This window comes from Lithobates pipiens, unplaced genomic scaffold, assembly GCF_037356315.1.
Source record: "Lithobates pipiens isolate NorthernLeopardFrog02 unplaced genomic scaffold, aLitPip1_a1.2 Scaffold_10, whole genome shotgun sequence".
Taxonomy (NCBI): domain Eukaryota; kingdom Metazoa; phylum Chordata; class Amphibia; order Anura; family Ranidae; genus Lithobates; species Lithobates pipiens.
In genome coordinates this window covers 77,663,419-77,682,569 of record NW_027507686.1, presented here as the reverse complement: position 1 = coordinate 77,682,569, position 19,151 = coordinate 77,663,419, and the positions used below count along the sequence as shown (strand labels likewise).

Here is a 19,151-nt window from a genome sequence, read left to right as displayed (position 1 = left end):
AAACGAATTGCACTCCTGTGACCCATAGGAGAAGACCAGCCAAACAAGCTCAGGCTGGACTTCTCCTTTAAGTGTATCTAAAGGGCAAAACATTTTCTTAGTTCCATACAGAGTGTAGAAGGAGTAGAGCTTATGTTGGGTTTTTTATGCTCTTTAACAACGGTAGTGGCAATTTAGCTTTAGCACTTAACTGTCAATCCTTTGCTGTTAAACTGCCATATGAAACTGTGTTACCCTCAGGAACTAGCAATGAAAGAGCCATTGGAGACAAAAAGAAAAATGTGATACTCAAGTTTAATAGTCAAAGCACAGCACTAGTGTACCGTATAAACATGGTAGTTTCAACAAACGATGTACCTTTAAATGATACATTTTTTAAACTATGCTGCAAAAAACATGGCTAGTCAGGGATCTGTATGTTTCATAACTCATAGCACCCTTTCTGTAAAAAAAAGAACTAGAACTAGAGACAGAAATATAAACTGATATTTTAATAACATTCTATATGGGTCTGCAGTATCCTAGCTGCGATGGGTATACAGAAATATATCCGTATTCCTGTTTTGTAAAGGCCTTACACAAATAACATATTCAAACATTACAAGAGGTAAGTTAATAGAATGTATAAATTCCAATATCTGCATCTATATTTGTGTTCACATTCGTAATTATAGACTGATTTTTCTCTGACACACCCAGGAAGACCTTCTATTAAACTTTAACCAAAAAACAAAATCAGTCAGTACCCTCTTCTCAACAGCAATAAACCCAGGATCCTGCACACAGGGTACTTTATTCAGGCAACGCTGAGTCAAACACAGGTACTCTTAGGGTGAACATGGGCTGCTTTCGTTGGAAAGGAAACTGGTTGCCCTGCAAAAAAGAAATAAAGTGTAATAATAATATAATTGTTAATAAAGTATTTGGTAGCAAAACAAGGTGTATTTTTAAGAGTGTTTCCACCATGTATTTATTTTTAATTACTAACGAAATAACAAAAATCACAGTATATGACAGCAGGATAGGTGTACTAACGTACCAATATATAGTGGTAAATCTGGTGTCAATTGATCAAAAGAGATAACCAGTGAGTCCTTTGGATTTCCGTGTGCCGATGTCAACTCCACAGTTGTAACAGATTTTGTGAAAGTAAAATTAAGTTTATTCCCAAGATAAGAAATCCCAGTAATCTGCAAATTTGTTATTTCATCAGTGACAACCGGATCCAGGTCCAGGCTTTGTTTGTTGATTCTAAATGGAACAGAAGCACCATTATTAAAAAAAAAAAAAAAAAAAACACAACATACTGCTTGTTTGCACAAGCCACTGATTTTGGATGGATGGCAATAGTCAGCTTATACTGAGTCAGGAAGGGTGGTATGGTGGAAATTATAACCTTTTATCAAGCTCTAAGTTAGAGGTTTGCAACATAGCAATAATTGTATGATTAATTGTTACATTGTTTTTAACAGTGTATGTATGTCTTTTATTTAGTATATTGTCTTAAGAAATGCTATGTGTTTAAATACCGAATGACAATTGGACAAAAAAAAAGGTTTAGTCTTTTTTTTTTTTTTTAAGTGTATTATTATTTGTAAACACTGTATTGTTTACTTTTAAAGTATTTTTTATGTGTGGATGGGGATTAGTTCCAGAATGTTATTAGAAACTGTAGCTACCAAAGAAAGTCTCGACAGCTTGCAGGGTGTACTGGTGCATGCTCCCAGCTGTCAAAGGTGGGTGTAGGTAACTGTACCTTACAACAAGGTACCTTTCCTGGGACAACTGCTCTACAATTTGATGATACAATCCCTGTACTTCTCTTTCCTGCCAGAAGGCTTGCAATGCAGTTGAGTTGGGCTGATCCACATTGAAGCATCTTCCTCTGCTAGGCTAAATCCTGATATTCAGAAGACTAGCAAGTACCCATATAAAGATGGACTGAGATGCTATTCATGAATGCATTTACATATATTTTATTGAATTCATACTGCATTAAAGCAATATTAAAGTCAATGTTTTAACTTTGCCTTATAGTAAAGATTATAATAAGTCTTACTTGTAGGCTCCTCCTGAACCATGTAAAGCTGCAACATTCAGAAGTTTGAAATATAATACCAGCCGATGAACTCACTCATGCACACACAGTTCAATTTGCATTCACTGCACACTGGCTATCCTGTGATAACAGAGAGTGTCATGCCACGATGGTGACTCCCGTGTGCATGCGTGGCAGTGAGGTCACCTTGGCCGAGCCATTTAAGTGGCCAGATAGCGTAATTCCAGAAGGAAGACTGGGTGAAAATAGAAACGCGGGAGTGGTGACAGCTCAGCATTGAAGGGCTTTGTTTGATAGGTAAGGCTGTCATAATGTGCTAAACTGAAGTGCACACTTGAACATTATGGCATCAACCACCTTGGGGGCCCATTAAAAATAAAAATAAAAAGGGGTTTAATACTGCTTTAAAATATTGAATGATATTTTTGTACAATATTTCACCTTTGATAGATGAATCACTTGCTAGCTTCTTTCACACTTTTGCAGTGAGGGTGGTGCTTGAACTTATTATTGAATATGGGATGTTATTTCTGATTCTTCTGTGAGTGAACATGCTACAATATACTATCTGACTTGTTGCAAAGGAAAATTGATTGCTTGTAATGATTTTTCTCTACACATGTGAGTTGTGTCATTTGTCATCTCATTTAAACCACAAAGCATTAAAAAAATCAAAACACCAAAACAGAGCCTCATATTAGCATAATAGAAATACATAATACATAGGGGGCTGCAGGACCTAGGGGACAGGCTTATATTATTTGTTATCACAAACCTGAAACCTGCATAACCAAAAAGTATAGCTTGCAGAAATCCTCCCATTCCTGTGAGGAAATTAACAGCTCCAGACCCATCAGCACATTCTGTCCAAATCTAAAAACAATAAATGTGATACAAAGTCAACCAAAGACAAAACATGGTCCTTTAATCCTACACACATCGCTGAAATCTGGCACACAACTGGCAATCCTACACACATCACTAAAAACTCATTAAAGAGGATGCAATGTAAAGTAGTGTTCTAGGGTAAACATTCTGATTTTAGTTTACTAAAGAGAGATTAGGCGATCTCACAAATTGTCAGACAGACTCACATACTTATACATTTTGCACAGGTCCTACCTTACCCCAACTCGCCTATCCAGGATCAAACCTAACCACAGTCCGACTTGGCCCAAGTGCGGGGTCCCCAAGGGTACACCATCTGATATGGGTTTGCCCACGACTCCAGGAATACTGGTCACAGGTGGTTTAGTTCCTCCATGACCGCATGGGCTCTCCCCTGTCTCTGTGCCCCTGCCAGTATCAACTTGGCATCCTCTCTGTCCCCGAAAAGGAAAAGTACTTTTATATTGTATTTATACAAGAATCTCTATTTCTCACCAGAATGCAGATAGCCTGCACCTGGATCAGAGCAACCCCCCTACCATTCAGCAATGGATAGGAGGCAGTGAATGCCACTCTCCCTTATAAAAAGGTATTGTACTTGCATAGAGGTTGCCCAGCCAAATACAATAAAATTTGGGATAGGTGGCTAGATGACACGTTTACATGCACGGACTGGGATTAGCCCCCACCTGCGGCACTGCCTTCAACGTGGCCCACACACTTATTTATCGCCCCTCAATCTAACTGTTTATCCACTCTTGAGTACAATGTTATATGTCTCTTGCATCCTTATGTTTTTGTGGGTAAGAATTTTGTGTCACCCCTCCACAGGGGTTCTTTAGGCCTTGTGGTCGGGTTCTCAGGTATGCTCTAAACTAATGTGATCTGATATATGCATCGCTTATCTAAAAAAAAAAAAAAAGAGTTCAGGCAGACGGCAACCTGGGTCAGTAATGTCACTTATGCTAATGATAGGGCCTCAATGATCCAAAGCTACTATTATGTTGCAGCATGACATTCACCCAACAATGTCTCACCTTAAAAGGTTCTGTTATGTTTGCAAAGCATTTCTTTAATTGTGTTTGAGCAGCGGCAATCTGCTTTATTTCCATAAAACCAATTGAAAACATACTCTGAAAAATAAAATATGATATTATTTGAAATGCAATACCCATAAATCTATTAAATATAATTTTTTACTGATGCACACTGAAAGCAGATCTGGAATCTTCTTAACCTCCCATTGTTCCCTCATCTTATTTCTGAGCAGAAATATTTGGATATTCACATCTATCAGCTGTTCCAGGATCCCACTGACTCCTGCCTGTTTGGGCAGTCTGGCAGGAGATTGAATGCATTTGTGTCTGAGGGTTGGGGGTGTGTCCCCTGCGCCCTGTATGGATGGGCCACTATGTCACTCTGATGACTTCTGGTTACACAAAGTAATAGATCTAATTCAAAGGACCAACTTATACTTTGGACAGAGCAGCCCGTATCCTAATCTTCACGGGTACCTCTCCAGCACTCCTGGCTCCTCCCTTCTGCCAGGTGCCCCCACAGCAAGCAGCTTGCTATGGGGGCACCCAAACTGAACAGCTTCCCATGTGTTTATTCACACAACTCAGCCAGCCCTGCCCCCTCCATCTCCTGGTTGGATCACTGACTGTGATTGACAGCAGCGGGAGCCAATTTCCCCCGCTGCTGCCAATAGCCAATCAGTCAATGCTCTCATGGACATCGCTAGATTGAGATGGGGGTCTGGTTAGTATTGGAGGGGGGGTTGGGGGGGCTGTTGCATACAGAAGGTTTTTTACCTTCAAGAATAGAATGAATGAAGGTAAAAAAAAACTTGTGCCTTTACAACCACTTTAAATGTAGATAAAAAAATATAAAGCTTGCAAAATAAAAAATAAATTTGTGTTCTAAATACTATGGGGTTGATGTATTAAAAGTGAAGAGTGCAAAAAAAGAAGCCTAATTGAACAAGCTGAAGTTAGAAGCTGCTTGGCTACCATGCACAGCTGTACTAGATGTTGCACTCAAGTTACTCCAGTTTTAGTAATCAACCCCTATTACTTTGTAATAATCTCATACAGTTATGAGAATATAACATTTTTTATGATGGTAATCTTTTTCCTTCAATCATTAAATAAGTGATCAGTGTAGAAGAGCACAAATCACCAGTGTAAAGCAAACTATTATTACCCATGTCATAGCAGGGCCATCAGGATCCGTTACTAACTCATAGATTAAAAGGTCATTTCTGCGTTGTTCAGGAGTCATTTGAAACATCAGAGGGTAACCCAGCAGAACCACATCGGCCTGTTTCACTTTCTCACCTGCAAAAACAAATGCACTTGATATAAAAAAAAACACTGCATTATAAATAATATGTTAGAGTATATGTGCACTTTTATATAATAATCCCTTAAAGCCCCCACCCATCTAATTGAGTTCACGACTAGATGTTTTTATAATGAACCAGACAATACAACATAATTAAATATATATATATATATATATATATATATATATATAATTGATATAAGTTTATGTTTATTTTAGCGACAACTCCAGTTTTATTCCAGAAGAATCCTATTTTTGTTATCTATGAAATGCATTTGCAAGATCTCCACTCAAGTGCTAGCAATAAAATTATAGAAAACAATGTGTAGTATGCATAACCACTTAATTGAGGAATCAAAATGTTCAAATACATAAATAGCTAATGGGTACTGAAGGGGAATACCTGCATAACTGGGATAAAACTTTGATATATTTGTCAGCAGATTTTTGTTAAGTGATATTAATAAAAGTGTTTTTTTGTAAAAAAATATTTTGTATGATGATATTTAAAATATATTGTTTGTCTATTTTTGGTTATTCAATATAGATGACGTGGTACCTCTAATCAACAGCCCATCTTTCACTGAAATGTGAGGGTTAGTCTGAAGGTGACTATCAGGCACTGGGTTCAGCATGTTTTTTTTTTGCAGGCTAAAGCTTTCTATAGAATGCTCAAAAATTTTGATCAGTGTGAGATTGTCCCTGTTCAACAAAAGCCGATCATTTGATCGACTTCTGTCGAGCAGGCCAAATTGGTAAACTTACAGCAATCAGTGGCTGCAGCTGCTCGGTGCATTCTAAAAAGTGTTGTTGTCAGAATACAATGTCCCAGTGGGGAAGGATTCCTGCATCCACCTCCCTTGTGTGGATGAATAAATCTTTTTTTTTTTTTTTCAGCTCGCTGGCTGAACAAAAAAGCTGCCACTCTGTGGCTAACTTAGTTCTGGTTACTTCCCAAGTTAAAAAATAAATTTTCAACCCTTTTTGAAGTAGTGGGCAAAACCCTGAAACTAGAGGATCAGCTTGTTGCTTTAACCAGTACTGCTTCCAACCTTGGCTTGTATGGGCAGCAAAGTCTTTCCCTTCACACTAGACATGTGCGTTTCGTTTCGTACGAATCTCAAATTCGTACGAATTTTCCAAAATTCGTACATTTGGGAGGATCCGAAATACGAATTGCCATGCGTCCGAATTCTGTACGAAATACGAACTTTTGCTTACGAATCCGAAGGAGGAAGTCAGCACAGCACAGGGATGGTGGGAGCCCCTCATCTAACGAAAATTCGTACTTCGGATAGGAAATTCTTCAACAGAATTTTGTATTTCGGATAAAAACCAAACTTCCACCAGCATCGACTGTCATATTGAGGTATATTTTTGCCGTTAAATTCATCGTAACGAATGTTCGTATAAGTTACCGAACCTAACGACAATTTGTATTTCGTACGAATTGAAACTGAATTTCAGACACGAAATACGAATTCATTTTAATACGAACCATAACGGAACAGAACTAAACAAATTTATTGACAGCGCCCATGTCTACTTCACACCCAATTTTTCATGTTCTACAGGAACTTTGGAAGCGCCCTGGTAGGCTGTTTACTTGCCCTAAGCGCTTGCTTGCCTTGTATCCACTTGGTGCAGATTGTGTTGAGAAGTGGTCAGTTCCCTGTATGGATCTGGCTATACCTTGCCTTAACAAGATGACCACTATTCCAAAACAGGATTCACCTGCTTTGAAAGACCCAACCAATGAGCAGTTGGAAACCTTTTCCAGGTTCCCTAAGCCCTTGTACACACGGTCGGAGATTCCGACAACCAAATCCGTCGGAGTAATTCCGATGGATTAATTCCAGAAGAGGTCCGGAAGTGATGTCGCATACACACGGTCGGACTAAGTTGTCGGAAAATCCGATTGTACATAACGTGATGATGTTATTTCGTTACGACGGGACTACTTTCAGGCTAGTAGCCAATAGCTTTGGTCTAGGAATTTGATCTGAGCATGCGTGGCACTTTGTCCGTCGGAGTATGTCCGATAGGAGCATTTTGTCGGAAAATTTTACCGGCAAGTTGGAAAACTTGGTCCGTCGGATATTCCGACGAAAACAGTCCGATGCAGACCACACACAGTCGGAATATCCGACAAAACGGTCCCACATTCCGTCGGAATCTCCGACCGTGTGTACAAGGGCTCAGACAGGTACTGCCTTGCACCCAATTTTGGCTGTGATTTTACTTTGTGTGACTAGGTAAAATTCTTAAAAAAGATAAAACCACAATGACCATTGACCCTCTGTTTGTGGAACATATGGAACAGATGGCTGTGGCACTGAATTTCAGTTTTGATCACTTACTGGAAACCTTGCGCCAACTGATTTGAATAAAGCTGGCCATACACTGGTTCGTACAAATTTTCATACAAAAATTTGTATGGAAAATCTTAGTACATTCCCATGACTTGACAAATGTCATTCGAAAGTACTTAAAAATGTAATTTACTTTTAACATTCAATTTTGAAACAAATGGACTAGCAAACAAAAACTACATTCACTGTTAAAAATTAATTTGATAAACATTTTTCATCTTGCTCCTTCAAAATTTCTTGTCACTGTGGTTAAAAAAAGAACAACATTTTGCGCCCACTAACTATTAGAAAATGGAACCAATGTTCTTTAAACAAAAAAAATCAAACAAACTTGTATTAGTGAATGTCCAGTTTTCCATAAGTGTTATACATAGGGCACAGCTGGAATGTGGAGCTATTTTGTAAGTGTTTGGCCTGCATGTATTCTGAGGGACAACGCCTCTTTGGACCAGCCCTAAATGTTCTCATCACGGATGGTACTGGGGGTAAGAGCAATCATCTTCCCCAGAATGTCCCTCTAATTTTTTCAGTCCCACTGCAAAGTCTGGCACTTAATTTCTTCGAAATCCTCAGACGACCCTTGCTCAGCATAAAGGCTCACCCTCCTACTTTCCAGAGGGGACGTTCCTCTAATGTTTTCATTTGGGTCCATGAATTTAAGAATGAATCCACCAGGGCTGTCATCAGTGACGGCTTGTGCTAAAAAATTTGGGAGGGGGGGGGGGCACAAATAAAAAGAAAAATTCTGAAAAATACTTTTAAAAAAACCCATCAATTGCAGCCTCACTGCGCCTAGCAAATGCAGCCACTTTGCTATAAAATGCAGCCGCTGTGCATCATCACATGCAGCCGCTGTGCATCATCAAATGCAGCCACTGTGCCCCATCAAATGCAGCCACTGTGCCCATCAAATGCAGCCACTGTGCCCATCAAATGCAGCCACTGTGCCCATCAAATGCAGCCACTGTGCCCATCAAATGCAGCCACTGTGCCCAACAAATACAGCCACTGTGCCCAGCAACTACAGCCACTGTACCATCAAATGCAGCCAGGCATATCCCCCAGCTGTCACTTCACCACCCCCCCACCCCCCCCCCCCCGTGGCCGGTCCGGTGGCAGTTACTGCTCGTGTGGCGGGCTCTGCTCCTCCTGGAGTGGGGGAAGCGGTGGCTCCGGTGTCCGCTCAGCTCCTTAGGCTTCCTCCACCCCGTCTCCTCTTCCATCCAAGTGCTAGGCATCCAATAGGATCGCCTAATGCTTTGGCCAATCGGGAGACAGGTCTCACTATCTGCCTCCTGATTAGCAAGGAGGAACGTTAGTGTGAAAATAGCAAAAATGAATTTTCTATGCCACACAACAGGGTGGGATCGGGAAGCAGTGCTCTTCGCCCTGAGCCCATCCTATTTTGAAGCCTTTTAGAGCCTCTGCTTCAAAATATACCCCCCCCCCCCGCCTATCCGCTCCATAGTATTTCATGTGTCCAGCGTTCTGAAAGGGGCCAGGCACATGAATAGGGTGGCAGAGGTGTTAGCAGGGGTGGTACCTGTGCACCCGCAATGCACGGGCCACCATTAGCTGTCATTCTTCTGTTCATTAGGGAAACTTTATGGCTTTTGTGGACACAAAGGTATCTTACATATTTTTCTTGTGCACCAACATTTTTTTGAGGTTTGACACACACTGTGCTAAAAAAAATGTATCTCATGCATACTACCCAGTCGTTATGTGTAAAAGAAAAAAGAAAAAGATTGTTTACATTTTTTCCTTAGGAGACAGCTACTTAAAACAATGAAAATTGTTACATAAACCAATAATATATCGCACTCAGTGCAGCAGAGCTCCTCAATAGTTCAAAATTGAAAGACCATAGTATGGACTCTTAAATTTTGAAACTAAGTGCGATATATATTCTTTAAGGTTTGCTTTTGGGCTCCTGCCCGGGCTGGACTGGGACAAACATTCGGCCCTGGACTTTATCCAGACTGGCCCACTTTTGCGAACACGCAAAAAACAGTATATAAACTAGACATGGTACAGGAGATGGTCAGAGACTGCAGACATACTAGAGGAGATGGCCAGAGACTGCAGACATACTAGAGGAGATGGCCAGAGACTGCAGACATACTACAGGAGATGGCCAGAGACTGCAGACATACTACAGGAGATGGCCAGAGACTGCAGACATACTACAGCAGATGGTCAGAGACTGCAGACATACTACAGGAGATGGCCAGAGACTGCAGGCATACTACAGGAGATGGCCAGAGAATGCAGACATACTACAGGAGTAGCCAGAGACTGCAGACATACTATGTCAGGTCACCTTGAGGCGAGGTGACAGATGCACACCGTAGGGATCAGGAGTGCACCGCAAGGTTGTGGACCTTATGGCTGACTACTGCAGACGGGAGACAGATCCCACTGGGGTTAGAGCGTAAGATTCCCTGGGGCGCAGAGTCTAAGAGCCAGCAGGTGTTCACCAGTGCCCCTAGTGGTGAGGATGGACTACAAAAGCAGACAGGTGAGGGTCGGCTGGTCTCTAGATGAACACATGGGAACAGGTAAGCAGACAAACTATTGCATAACCATGACAGTACCCTCCCTCTTATGAGGCCTCCCCCTCCCCCGTCTGGGTCCAGGCTTAAAGGGAAACTCCAGATGAAATCTCCTCAACAGACTAGGAGCAAGGACTTCAGATGCAGTGATCCAAGACCTCTCCTCAGGGCCAAACCCTTTCCAATGTATGAGGTACTGAAGAATGCCTTTACGGAGCCGGGAATCCAAAACTTGACTAACCTCGTATTTTAGATTATCCTCAGAGACTAGAACCGAGGTAGGGACAGGACGAGAGGACTTGAGGACTAAAGGCTTCTTAGGAATGGGTAAGGGCATGAGAAGATCAGGAGCCTGAGCAGGGTCCCCCAGACCCTTAAAGATGAGCTGGGCATCCATAACAGGAACACCAGACTGTGCAGAGGTCAGTTGGTCAGGTTGGTCAGGTTGGTCAGGTTGGTTAGAAGGTGACATGTCACAAGAGTCAAGCTGGATAGCTGAAACACAAACAGAGTGCAGAGAACCCTGAGAAAAAGATTGAAAACCCCTCCTGGCCGAATGAGGTATTCTATCCAAAGGATGGATTGAGCCTCTTAAATGGGTTTGAACGGACATAGTAGCAGTAGGGTGAGGCCAGGTCAAAGAAGGTCCTGAACAAGAAGCAGGAAGCTCATTGGGCATGGGCTGGACTGGCATAACTGGTGCAGAGGCCGACTGAATAGTATTGTCAGGTGTAGCGACCATCTCAATCGCATCACAGGGCATAGCAACTGTGGAATTTGCAGACAAGTTAGCCTGGCTGTGCGTCCAAGGGAGATTAGGGACAGGCAAAGGTACATGATTATGCGAACTGGAGTGGATGATCGACTCAGGTTCATAGGTGGGCCTCTCATCCAGAGTACCACATGACCTAGAGAGTGCATCAGTCCGACTATTGCAGGACGCATCCCAGAGATCGCTATATACAGCGGGAAGAGCAGAAGATACTGGGGTGGTGGTAACAGGAAGTTTCTCTTTTGGGGCACCCTTGAGTAGGCAGGAAGAGGAACAGGAGGAACCCCAAGCCAGGATCTGTCCAGCAGACCAGTCAACGTGTGGAGAATGGAGCCGTAACCAAGGAAGACCTAATATGATAGGAGATGAAGCCTTAGGTAAGACAAGAAAGGATATCCACTCCTGGTGGAGTGTCCCTACCGACATCCTAACAGGAAGAGTCTGGAAGCGGATAGGGCCCCCTGGGAGAACCGTGCCATCAATCGCCAAGACCACCAATGGCGTTGTAAGGGGCAAAAGGGTAAGTCTCATGGAGGATGCAGTTTCCCAATCCATGAAATTGGCAGCGGCTCCGGAATCCAGATGTGCTGAGACCGAACGAAAGGAAGCACCGACATGAAGCAACACAGAAAGGAGAAGACGAGAAGGTGAAGGTGATATTTCAGGGTCTAATACTCCACCTTCCAGATGTATTAGCCCTGAGCATTTTTCCGGACGAAGAGAACAAGTGTCACGGAAATGACCTTTGGCCCCACAATAGAGGCATAGGCCCAGAGTTCTGCGCCTAGCATGTTCTTCGGGAGATAACTTAGTCCAGCCCAACTGCATAGGATCTGGTTACACAAGGTGATGACACTGTCCAGATCAGCAGGAAGGGATCTTCCTGCTAATTCATCCTTCACTCTATCAGAGAGGCCATGTAAAAAGGTTGCAACTAGGGCCTCATTATTCCAGCTCAATTTAGCTGTGAGGATACGGAACTGAAGAGCATACTGTCCCACAGACGCGGACTCTTGACGGAGACGTAAAAGAGCGCTAGCCGCTGAGGAGACACGACACGGTTCCTCGAAGATATTCCGAAAAAGTTTCAAGAAATCAGACAGGCTAAAAACCACTGGATCATTCAGTTCCCACAGAGGGGCAGCCCAAGCTAGCGCCTCGCCGGACAGGAGGGATATGATATAAGCTACTTTTGCCCGATCGGGCAGGAAGTTTTGGGGCTGAAGCTCAAAATGAATTGTGCACTGGCTAAGGAACCCCCTGCAAGCCTTGGAGTCCCCAGAGAAACGGGACGGAGCTGGCAGTAATAATGCATGCGTGGATGCGACTGGTGCGATAGGTGCAGCTGCTGACTGTACTTGAGGCTGCAGGTTTGGAGTTCCCAAGGAAGCCTGTAGCTGCTCAAAGCGGGAAGACAGATCTTGAAGGAATCGCATCACCTGGGTCTGATGCGATTCTTGGGTCTCAAGTCTGCGAACTAAGCCCTGCAACGGATTGACTGTAGGAAGCGGCACGTCAGCCGGGTCCATGGCTGATCAAACTGTCCGATCACCTTGAGGCGAGGTGACAGATGCACACCGTAGGGATCAGGAGTGCACCGCAAGGTTGTGGACCCTACGGCTGACTGCTGCAGACGGGAGGCAAATCCCACTGGGGTTAGAGCGTAAGATTACCTGGGGCACGGAGTCTAAGCCCCTGTACACACGGTCGGAGATTTTGCCAACCAAATCCGTCGGATTTTGCCCGTCGGATTTAGTCCGACGGATTGTGTCCGAAATTGTTGCATACACACGGTCGGGCCAAGTTGGCGAAAAATCCAATCTTTCAGAACGTGATGACGTAATTTAGTTACGATGGGACTACATTCAGGCTAGTAGCCAATAGCTTTGATGTAGGAATTTGATCTGAGCATGCGTGGCACTTGGTCCGATCAAAATGCTATACACATGATCGGATTAGGTCCGACCGGCCCAGTTGGTCGGGAAATATTTCCAACATGTTGGAAAATTGGGTCGGACGGAGATTCGGATGGAATCAGTCCAATGCATACCACACACAGTCGGATTATCTGACGACACGGTCCGATAAGACGCATTCTGACAGATTCTCCGACCGTGTGTACAGGGGCTAAGAGCCAGCAGGTGTTCATCATCGCCTCTAGTGTTGAGGATGGACGACAAAAGCAGACAGGTGAGGGTCGGCTGGTCTCTAGATGAACACATGGGAACAGGTAAGCAGACAAACTATTGCATAACCATGACATACTACAGGAGATGATCAGAGACTGCAGACATACTACAGGAGATGGCCAGAGACTGCAGACATACTACAGGAGATGGCCAGAGACTGCAGACATACTACAGGAGATGGCCAGAGACTGCAGACATACTACAGCAGATGGCCAGAGACTGCAGACATACTACAGGAGATGGCCAGAGACTGCAGACATACTACAGGAGATGGCCAGAGACTGCAGACATACTACAGGAGATGGCCAGAGACTGCAGACATACTACAGGAGGTGGCCAGAGACTGCAGACATGTCTGAACCCAGTGTAAAAGTGTAATGTGTCACAGGGTTGCTCCACTATATTTAAAACAGTTCTGCAAGACCAAGTCAGTAATCTTCCTTTGAAAGTACATCCATGTGACAGAAGACAGCAGCACATCCAATTTCCAAAATACAAATTGTCTTACAAACAGTGAACTGGTCAGGGTTAGTGGAGGACAACAGTTAATGGGTCTTCTAGCCTGAACTAGCAGTAAATTATTCCAAAAAACATCACAGAAACCACGCAGCACACACGGAGCTCTGGACAATTAACTGAAAAGAAGCTGAAATGGTTAACAGCCAGCCGTGTGTCACACTATCAACAGACAGAGAATGTGCTGAGCAGATCTTATCAGTGTGCAGGTAAAACTGCTATTAAAAAAAAAAGTACAGAGCAAGACAGAGGGAGAAGAGAGGACAGATCAGTAACCTGCACACTGCCCGAAGCCATTGATTTCTGGAAGACACTGCAGCCAGTGTACATGTGACATTGCTTGATCGTGGGACATCCCTAATCCCACGATCTTGTTCCCATTCAGCTAGCGCTCTGTGTGCTGTAGGACTGGTTTTGCTGTAGCTGTGGTCATACCTTCTTGTATCTCATAGGCTTCAGATACAATGTGCTTCTCCTTCCTCTGCCCCCATTCAGCCCTGCTCCAGCACCTGTGTATTCAAATGTGGCGGGCTGGGGAGGGTTACACTACCTGCTGATTGGCTGTTTATGTGTGGGAGGAGCGGAGCAGGTCTTCCCTTATACTCTCATAAGCAGAGGAGTGCTCAGTGCAGAGACTCGGGCTGTCACTGTAAACCAGCCCACTGAGCCATCGCCCCACCGGGATACTCCCGGTAGTCCAGATGGCCAGTCCATCCCTGGCTCCTGCACTGACAATATGTGTTCCTGCCATTTGGCCTCTCTTTGGCACCTCAGGTGTTCACAAAGGTGCTAGCTCCAGTTTTGTCTTTGTTGGATACTTAGACGACCTTCTGATGAGGGAACAGTTGGCGAGGGCTCTGTCAGACAATGTATACCTGCTTGTGCAGACTTCAGGTGGATCCTGAACCTTCAAAATTCATCACTTGAACTAACTGATCGCTTGGAGTATCTGGGTCTGCTCCTGGACACATCTCAGGCCAAATGCTTCCTTCCCTAGGACAAGCTTCCGACCCTCTGTTTCAAACTCTTCAGTTCAGAGGCTTTCTCTGCTTTTGCAAGAAAGCCTTGAGGTTGGTAGTAGCCCCCTTCGAGTTCCTTTTGCCCAGTTTCACTCCTGTCATTGTGAGACAATCAGCCCTGTCTATGGACATACTGATTTGGCTGTCACTGAGGACTAGGCTGTCCCTGGCTTGGTGGCTCAGGAATCCATCTCTGGAGTTAGAGAAGTAAATTATTCTCCATTCCATGAGGGATATTTTTCCTGCTAAAGATATTGGAGCTTTGAGGGATTTTTAGCTGTCTCTTCAGTGCTGGGTAAATCCGGATTCAGTTGGACAACTCCATGGCAGTTCTCTCTGCACTTCAGAAGTCTTGGCTTCAGAAATGCAAACAGTTTGGTAAAGTAACTGCTTATTTTATTAAATCTAACTAACCAATTGATTTTCTCACAGCAACTGTTCAAAAATGTAGAGGTTACTAAATTCAGGAAAATTCTTGTAGGACAGAATACAACATCATAAGTGATGTCATGTGTTGTATTGTAATGTATTCTTTTGTTTCTGAGCATGTGTGGTCTTGCTCAGCCTGATTTTTCTTGGACGAATGCTGGACTTATTAAAACAAGAATCGTACGATCTTATATCATAGGAAAAAAAATGTTTTGTGTTTATCCCTTTGTATAATTTCAGGTGAACTGTCAACTTATCATACGATCGCTTCAAAAGCGGTATTTTTTTCATCCAACTTTCTGATCGTGTGTACTAGGCTTAAGGAAATGAATAACAATAGTCTTTTAGCTGTAAAAACCTCATCCTCTTTCTTCTCTGCAAGCTTTATGCAGTTACACAAACCACATTCACATGACTGCACATGCTTTGGCACATTGTATCTGATACGGCATCAATTACCTACAAAATAATTTTCATATTCAGGGTGGTAGTTAATTTCGGTATCAAAAGGCACTTTGAGTTTACTTGCCACATCCTTCCACGTTTCTGGGACCTGATATTGTAAATCAGTAGCAAGGTCTATGGAAAAGTTCAAACTGTCAAAGAAAACAAAAAACATTTAAAATTGGTTATTGTATGCAATAATAAAAAAAATTTTATATATATATATATATATATATATATATATATATATATATATATATATATATATATATATATATATATATATATATATATAATCTGTATCCTCTACCATAACTTTTTACTGGAAAACCCCATCTTTGGAAACATTTGCCAGTTTTAAGGCCAACAGGCCAACGGAGATCTAATGCCGCGTACACACGATCAAACAATCGGGTGGAAAAGTCTGGCAAACTCAAGTCCGCCGGACAATCCCCCCGTGTGTAGCCTCCGGCATACTTTTTTGACCCGAAAGTGCGGCGGACTTAGAAAGTAGTTTTGCACTCCAATCTTCCCGTCGGACTCGCATTTCGGCGTACAATCCGGCCGTTGGTATGCCAGTCCGCCGTACTTTTGAAATGAATGGACTTTTCCTGCCCGGAGAAAAGTCCGCTCATTTCGAGCGGGTCTCCAGGTAGGTGGGGCCCCGCGAAGGAGACGTCGCTGGCCCCGCCACCTGGTATGGACTTAAAGGTGAACCCCAACGCCGAAAAAAATCGGAGTGGGGGTTCCCCCCAGGTCCACATCAGACCCTTGTCCAAGCACGCTACCCGGCCGGCCAGGAAAGGGGGGGGACGAGCGAGTGGCCCCCCTCCTGAGCCGTACCAGGCCGCGTGCCCTCAACATGGGGGGTGCCTTGGGGAAGGGGGGGCCGCGCGGCCCCCCCACCCCAAAGCACCTTGTCCCTATGTTGATGAGGACAAGGGCCTCTTCCTGATACTTTTTTTCACAGGTGAATGGGTTGGGGTACATTGTACCCATACTCATTCACATAGGGTGGGGGGCCGGTATCCGGGGCCCCCTTATTAAAGGGGGCTCCTGGATTCCGATAAGCCCCCCGCCCGCAGACCCCGACAACCAACGGCCAGGGTTGTCGGGAAGAGGCCCTTGTCCTCATCAACATGTGGACAAGGTGCTTTGGGGTCGGGAGGCCGTGCGGCCCCCCCTTCCCCAAGGCACCCCCCATGTTGAGAGCACGTGGCCTGCAACGGCTCAGGAGGGGGGGCGCTCGCTCGTCCCCCCCCTTTCCTGGCCGGCCGGGTAGCGTGCTCGGACAAGGGTCTGATGTGGACCTGGGGGGAACCCCCACGCCGATTTTTTCAGCGTTGGGGTTCACCTTTAAGTCCATACCAGGTGGCAGGGCCAGCGACGTCTCCTTCGCGGGCCCCGCCTACCTGGAGACCCGCTCGAAATGAGCGGACTTTCCTCCGCGTGTGTGGGCGAGTCCGTTCATTTCAAAAGTAGGGCGGATAGTACGGCGGACTTAGTACTCCGTATTAGTCCGCTGAAAAAGGGCCGTGTGTGGGCAAGTAGCCCGTTCGGAAAGTCGGACGGTCAGTCTGGCGGTAAGTCCACCAAACTAAGTCCGTCGGATAGTCCGCTACGTGTGTACGTGGCATTACAGTCACTAAGATGCAGAAAAGCTCAAACCTCCATTTCATTCCATTCCATTTTCATTTGCATGTTACTGCAGGAAGGTCTGAGCCATAAAGATCCGCTATCAAAGCTACAAAGGATTAAGTGGATGTTGTGTACACGTGGTGTGGTGACACTGTTTTGGAATCGGATGTTATTGGTGACAGGTGAAGGGTAGGGATGAGCCGAACACCCCCCTGTTCGGTTCGCACCAGAACCTGCGAACAGACCTAAACTTCGTGTGAACTTTAGAACCCTATTAAAGTCTATGGGACTCGAACGTTCACAATCTAAAGTGCTCATTTTAAAGGGTAATATGCAGGTTACTGTCCTAAAAAGTGTTTGGGGACCTGGGTCCTGCCCCAGGGGACATGGATCAATGCAAAAAAAAGTTTTAAAAACGTCCGTTTTTTCAGGAGCAGTGATTTTAATAATGATTAAAGTGAAACAATAAAAGTGTAATATTCCTTTAAATTTCGTAGCTGGGGGGTATCTATAGTATGCCTGTGCAGGTTTCCGTTACATCAGAGGGGGCGGGGTCACCCACACGTCACTGGGGAACCCCTGGCTCCCTTCACCAGCGTCAGAGGGGGCGGGGTCAGGTGACGGGTGGCCCCGCCCTCCTAATATAAGAAACGTCAGCGCTGGGCTCTCTGCAGTGTCTCCGGAGTGGAGACAGAAGAAGGATGTATGGACAGCGCTGGACTGAGAGATCCCCCGTCGCTGGATATGATCATCCATCGCTGGACCCCCGGAGATCCGTCGCTGGATAGCAAGAGTGGATTAGCACCGCTGGAATCTTTTTTTTATTTTTTTCATTTTTAATAAAGGAATTTTTCAAAAGTGTGTTTGTCTTATTTAACCATTTTGACACTTTCTTTGTGAAATGGTAGGGGTACTTTTGTACCCCCTTACCATTTCAAACAGGGGGGGGCCGGGATCTGGGGGTTCCCTTGTTAAAGGGGGCTTCCAGATTCTGATAAGCCCCCCGCCCGCAGACCCTCACAACCAACGGCCAGGGTTGTGAGGATGAGGCCCTTGTCCTTATCAACATGGGGACAAGGTGCTTTGAGGGGTCACAGACCCCCAAAGCATCCTCCCAATGTTGAGGGTATGTGGCCTGGTACGGTTCAGGAGGGAGGGGGGCCGCTCTCTCGTCCCCCCCTCTTTTCCTGCGGCCTGCCAGGTTGCATGCTCGGATAAAGGGTCTGATATGGATTTTTAGGGGGACCCCCACGTCAATTTTTTTTAAAAATTTGATGCGGGGTTCCCCTTAATATCCATATCAGACCTGAAGGGTCTGGTATGGATATTTGGGGGGACCCCCACGTCAATTTTTTTTTTTTATTTGACACGGGGTTCCCCTTAATATCCATGTCAGACCTGAAGGGCCTGGTAATTGAATTTAGGGGAACCCCCACGCTTTTTTTTTTTTTAATCAATGAATGAATGAATTGTCGGCTAATACAGAGACACTCACTCATTGAGTGTTCTCTGTATTACAGAGACCCGACAATTTAGCCGCAAGTGATTTTAAAAGACTTTTTTTCCTGCACAAATGACACTTTGTGCAGGGACAGTTCTAAGCACCAGAAACATGCGCCCCTTCACAGGCCCAAATTGTTCACTGTTCGCTGAACAGGCGAACAGGTAATGTTCGAGTAGAACATGAGTTCGACTCGAACTCGAAGCTCATCCCTAGTGAAGGGATTAGCACAGTAGTTCACAGGACACAGGAGTGTTTCAACACAGGAAATAATTTTGGATTATTTAGGGACTTTCAAATTATTATATGTACTAATAACACCTTATTGTAGTACAAGAGATCACTATTTAAAAAGGGAAGCACTGTTTTGAGAACTTTAATAGTTCACTGTACACAAATATGTTTGTTTGAACATTATTTGGA

At 44.4% G+C, this 19,151-nt stretch overlaps 1 protein-coding gene across 1 annotated transcript in view; it reads right to left on the bottom strand.

The window, feature by feature from the left end:
• Nucleotides 1-275: 275 nt before the first annotated feature.
• PGGHG (protein-glucosylgalactosylhydroxylysine glucosidase) overlaps nt 276-19,151 on the bottom strand; it is a 74,842-nt gene continuing 55,966 nt past the window's right edge. Inside the window, exons 9-14 of the mRNA XM_077456007.1 lie at nt 15,605-15,741; nt 5,153-5,286; nt 3,985-4,080; nt 2,835-2,932; nt 1,040-1,251; nt 276-873 (exon numbers count right to left, since the gene is read on the bottom strand). Coding sequence (XP_077312133.1) covers nt 812-873; nt 1,040-1,251; nt 2,835-2,932; nt 3,985-4,080; nt 5,153-5,286; nt 15,605-15,741 — 739 coding nt within the window. The 3' untranslated portion in view covers nt 276-811. The remainder of the gene's footprint in view (nt 874-1,039; nt 1,252-2,834; nt 2,933-3,984; nt 4,081-5,152; nt 5,287-15,604; nt 15,742-19,151) is intronic.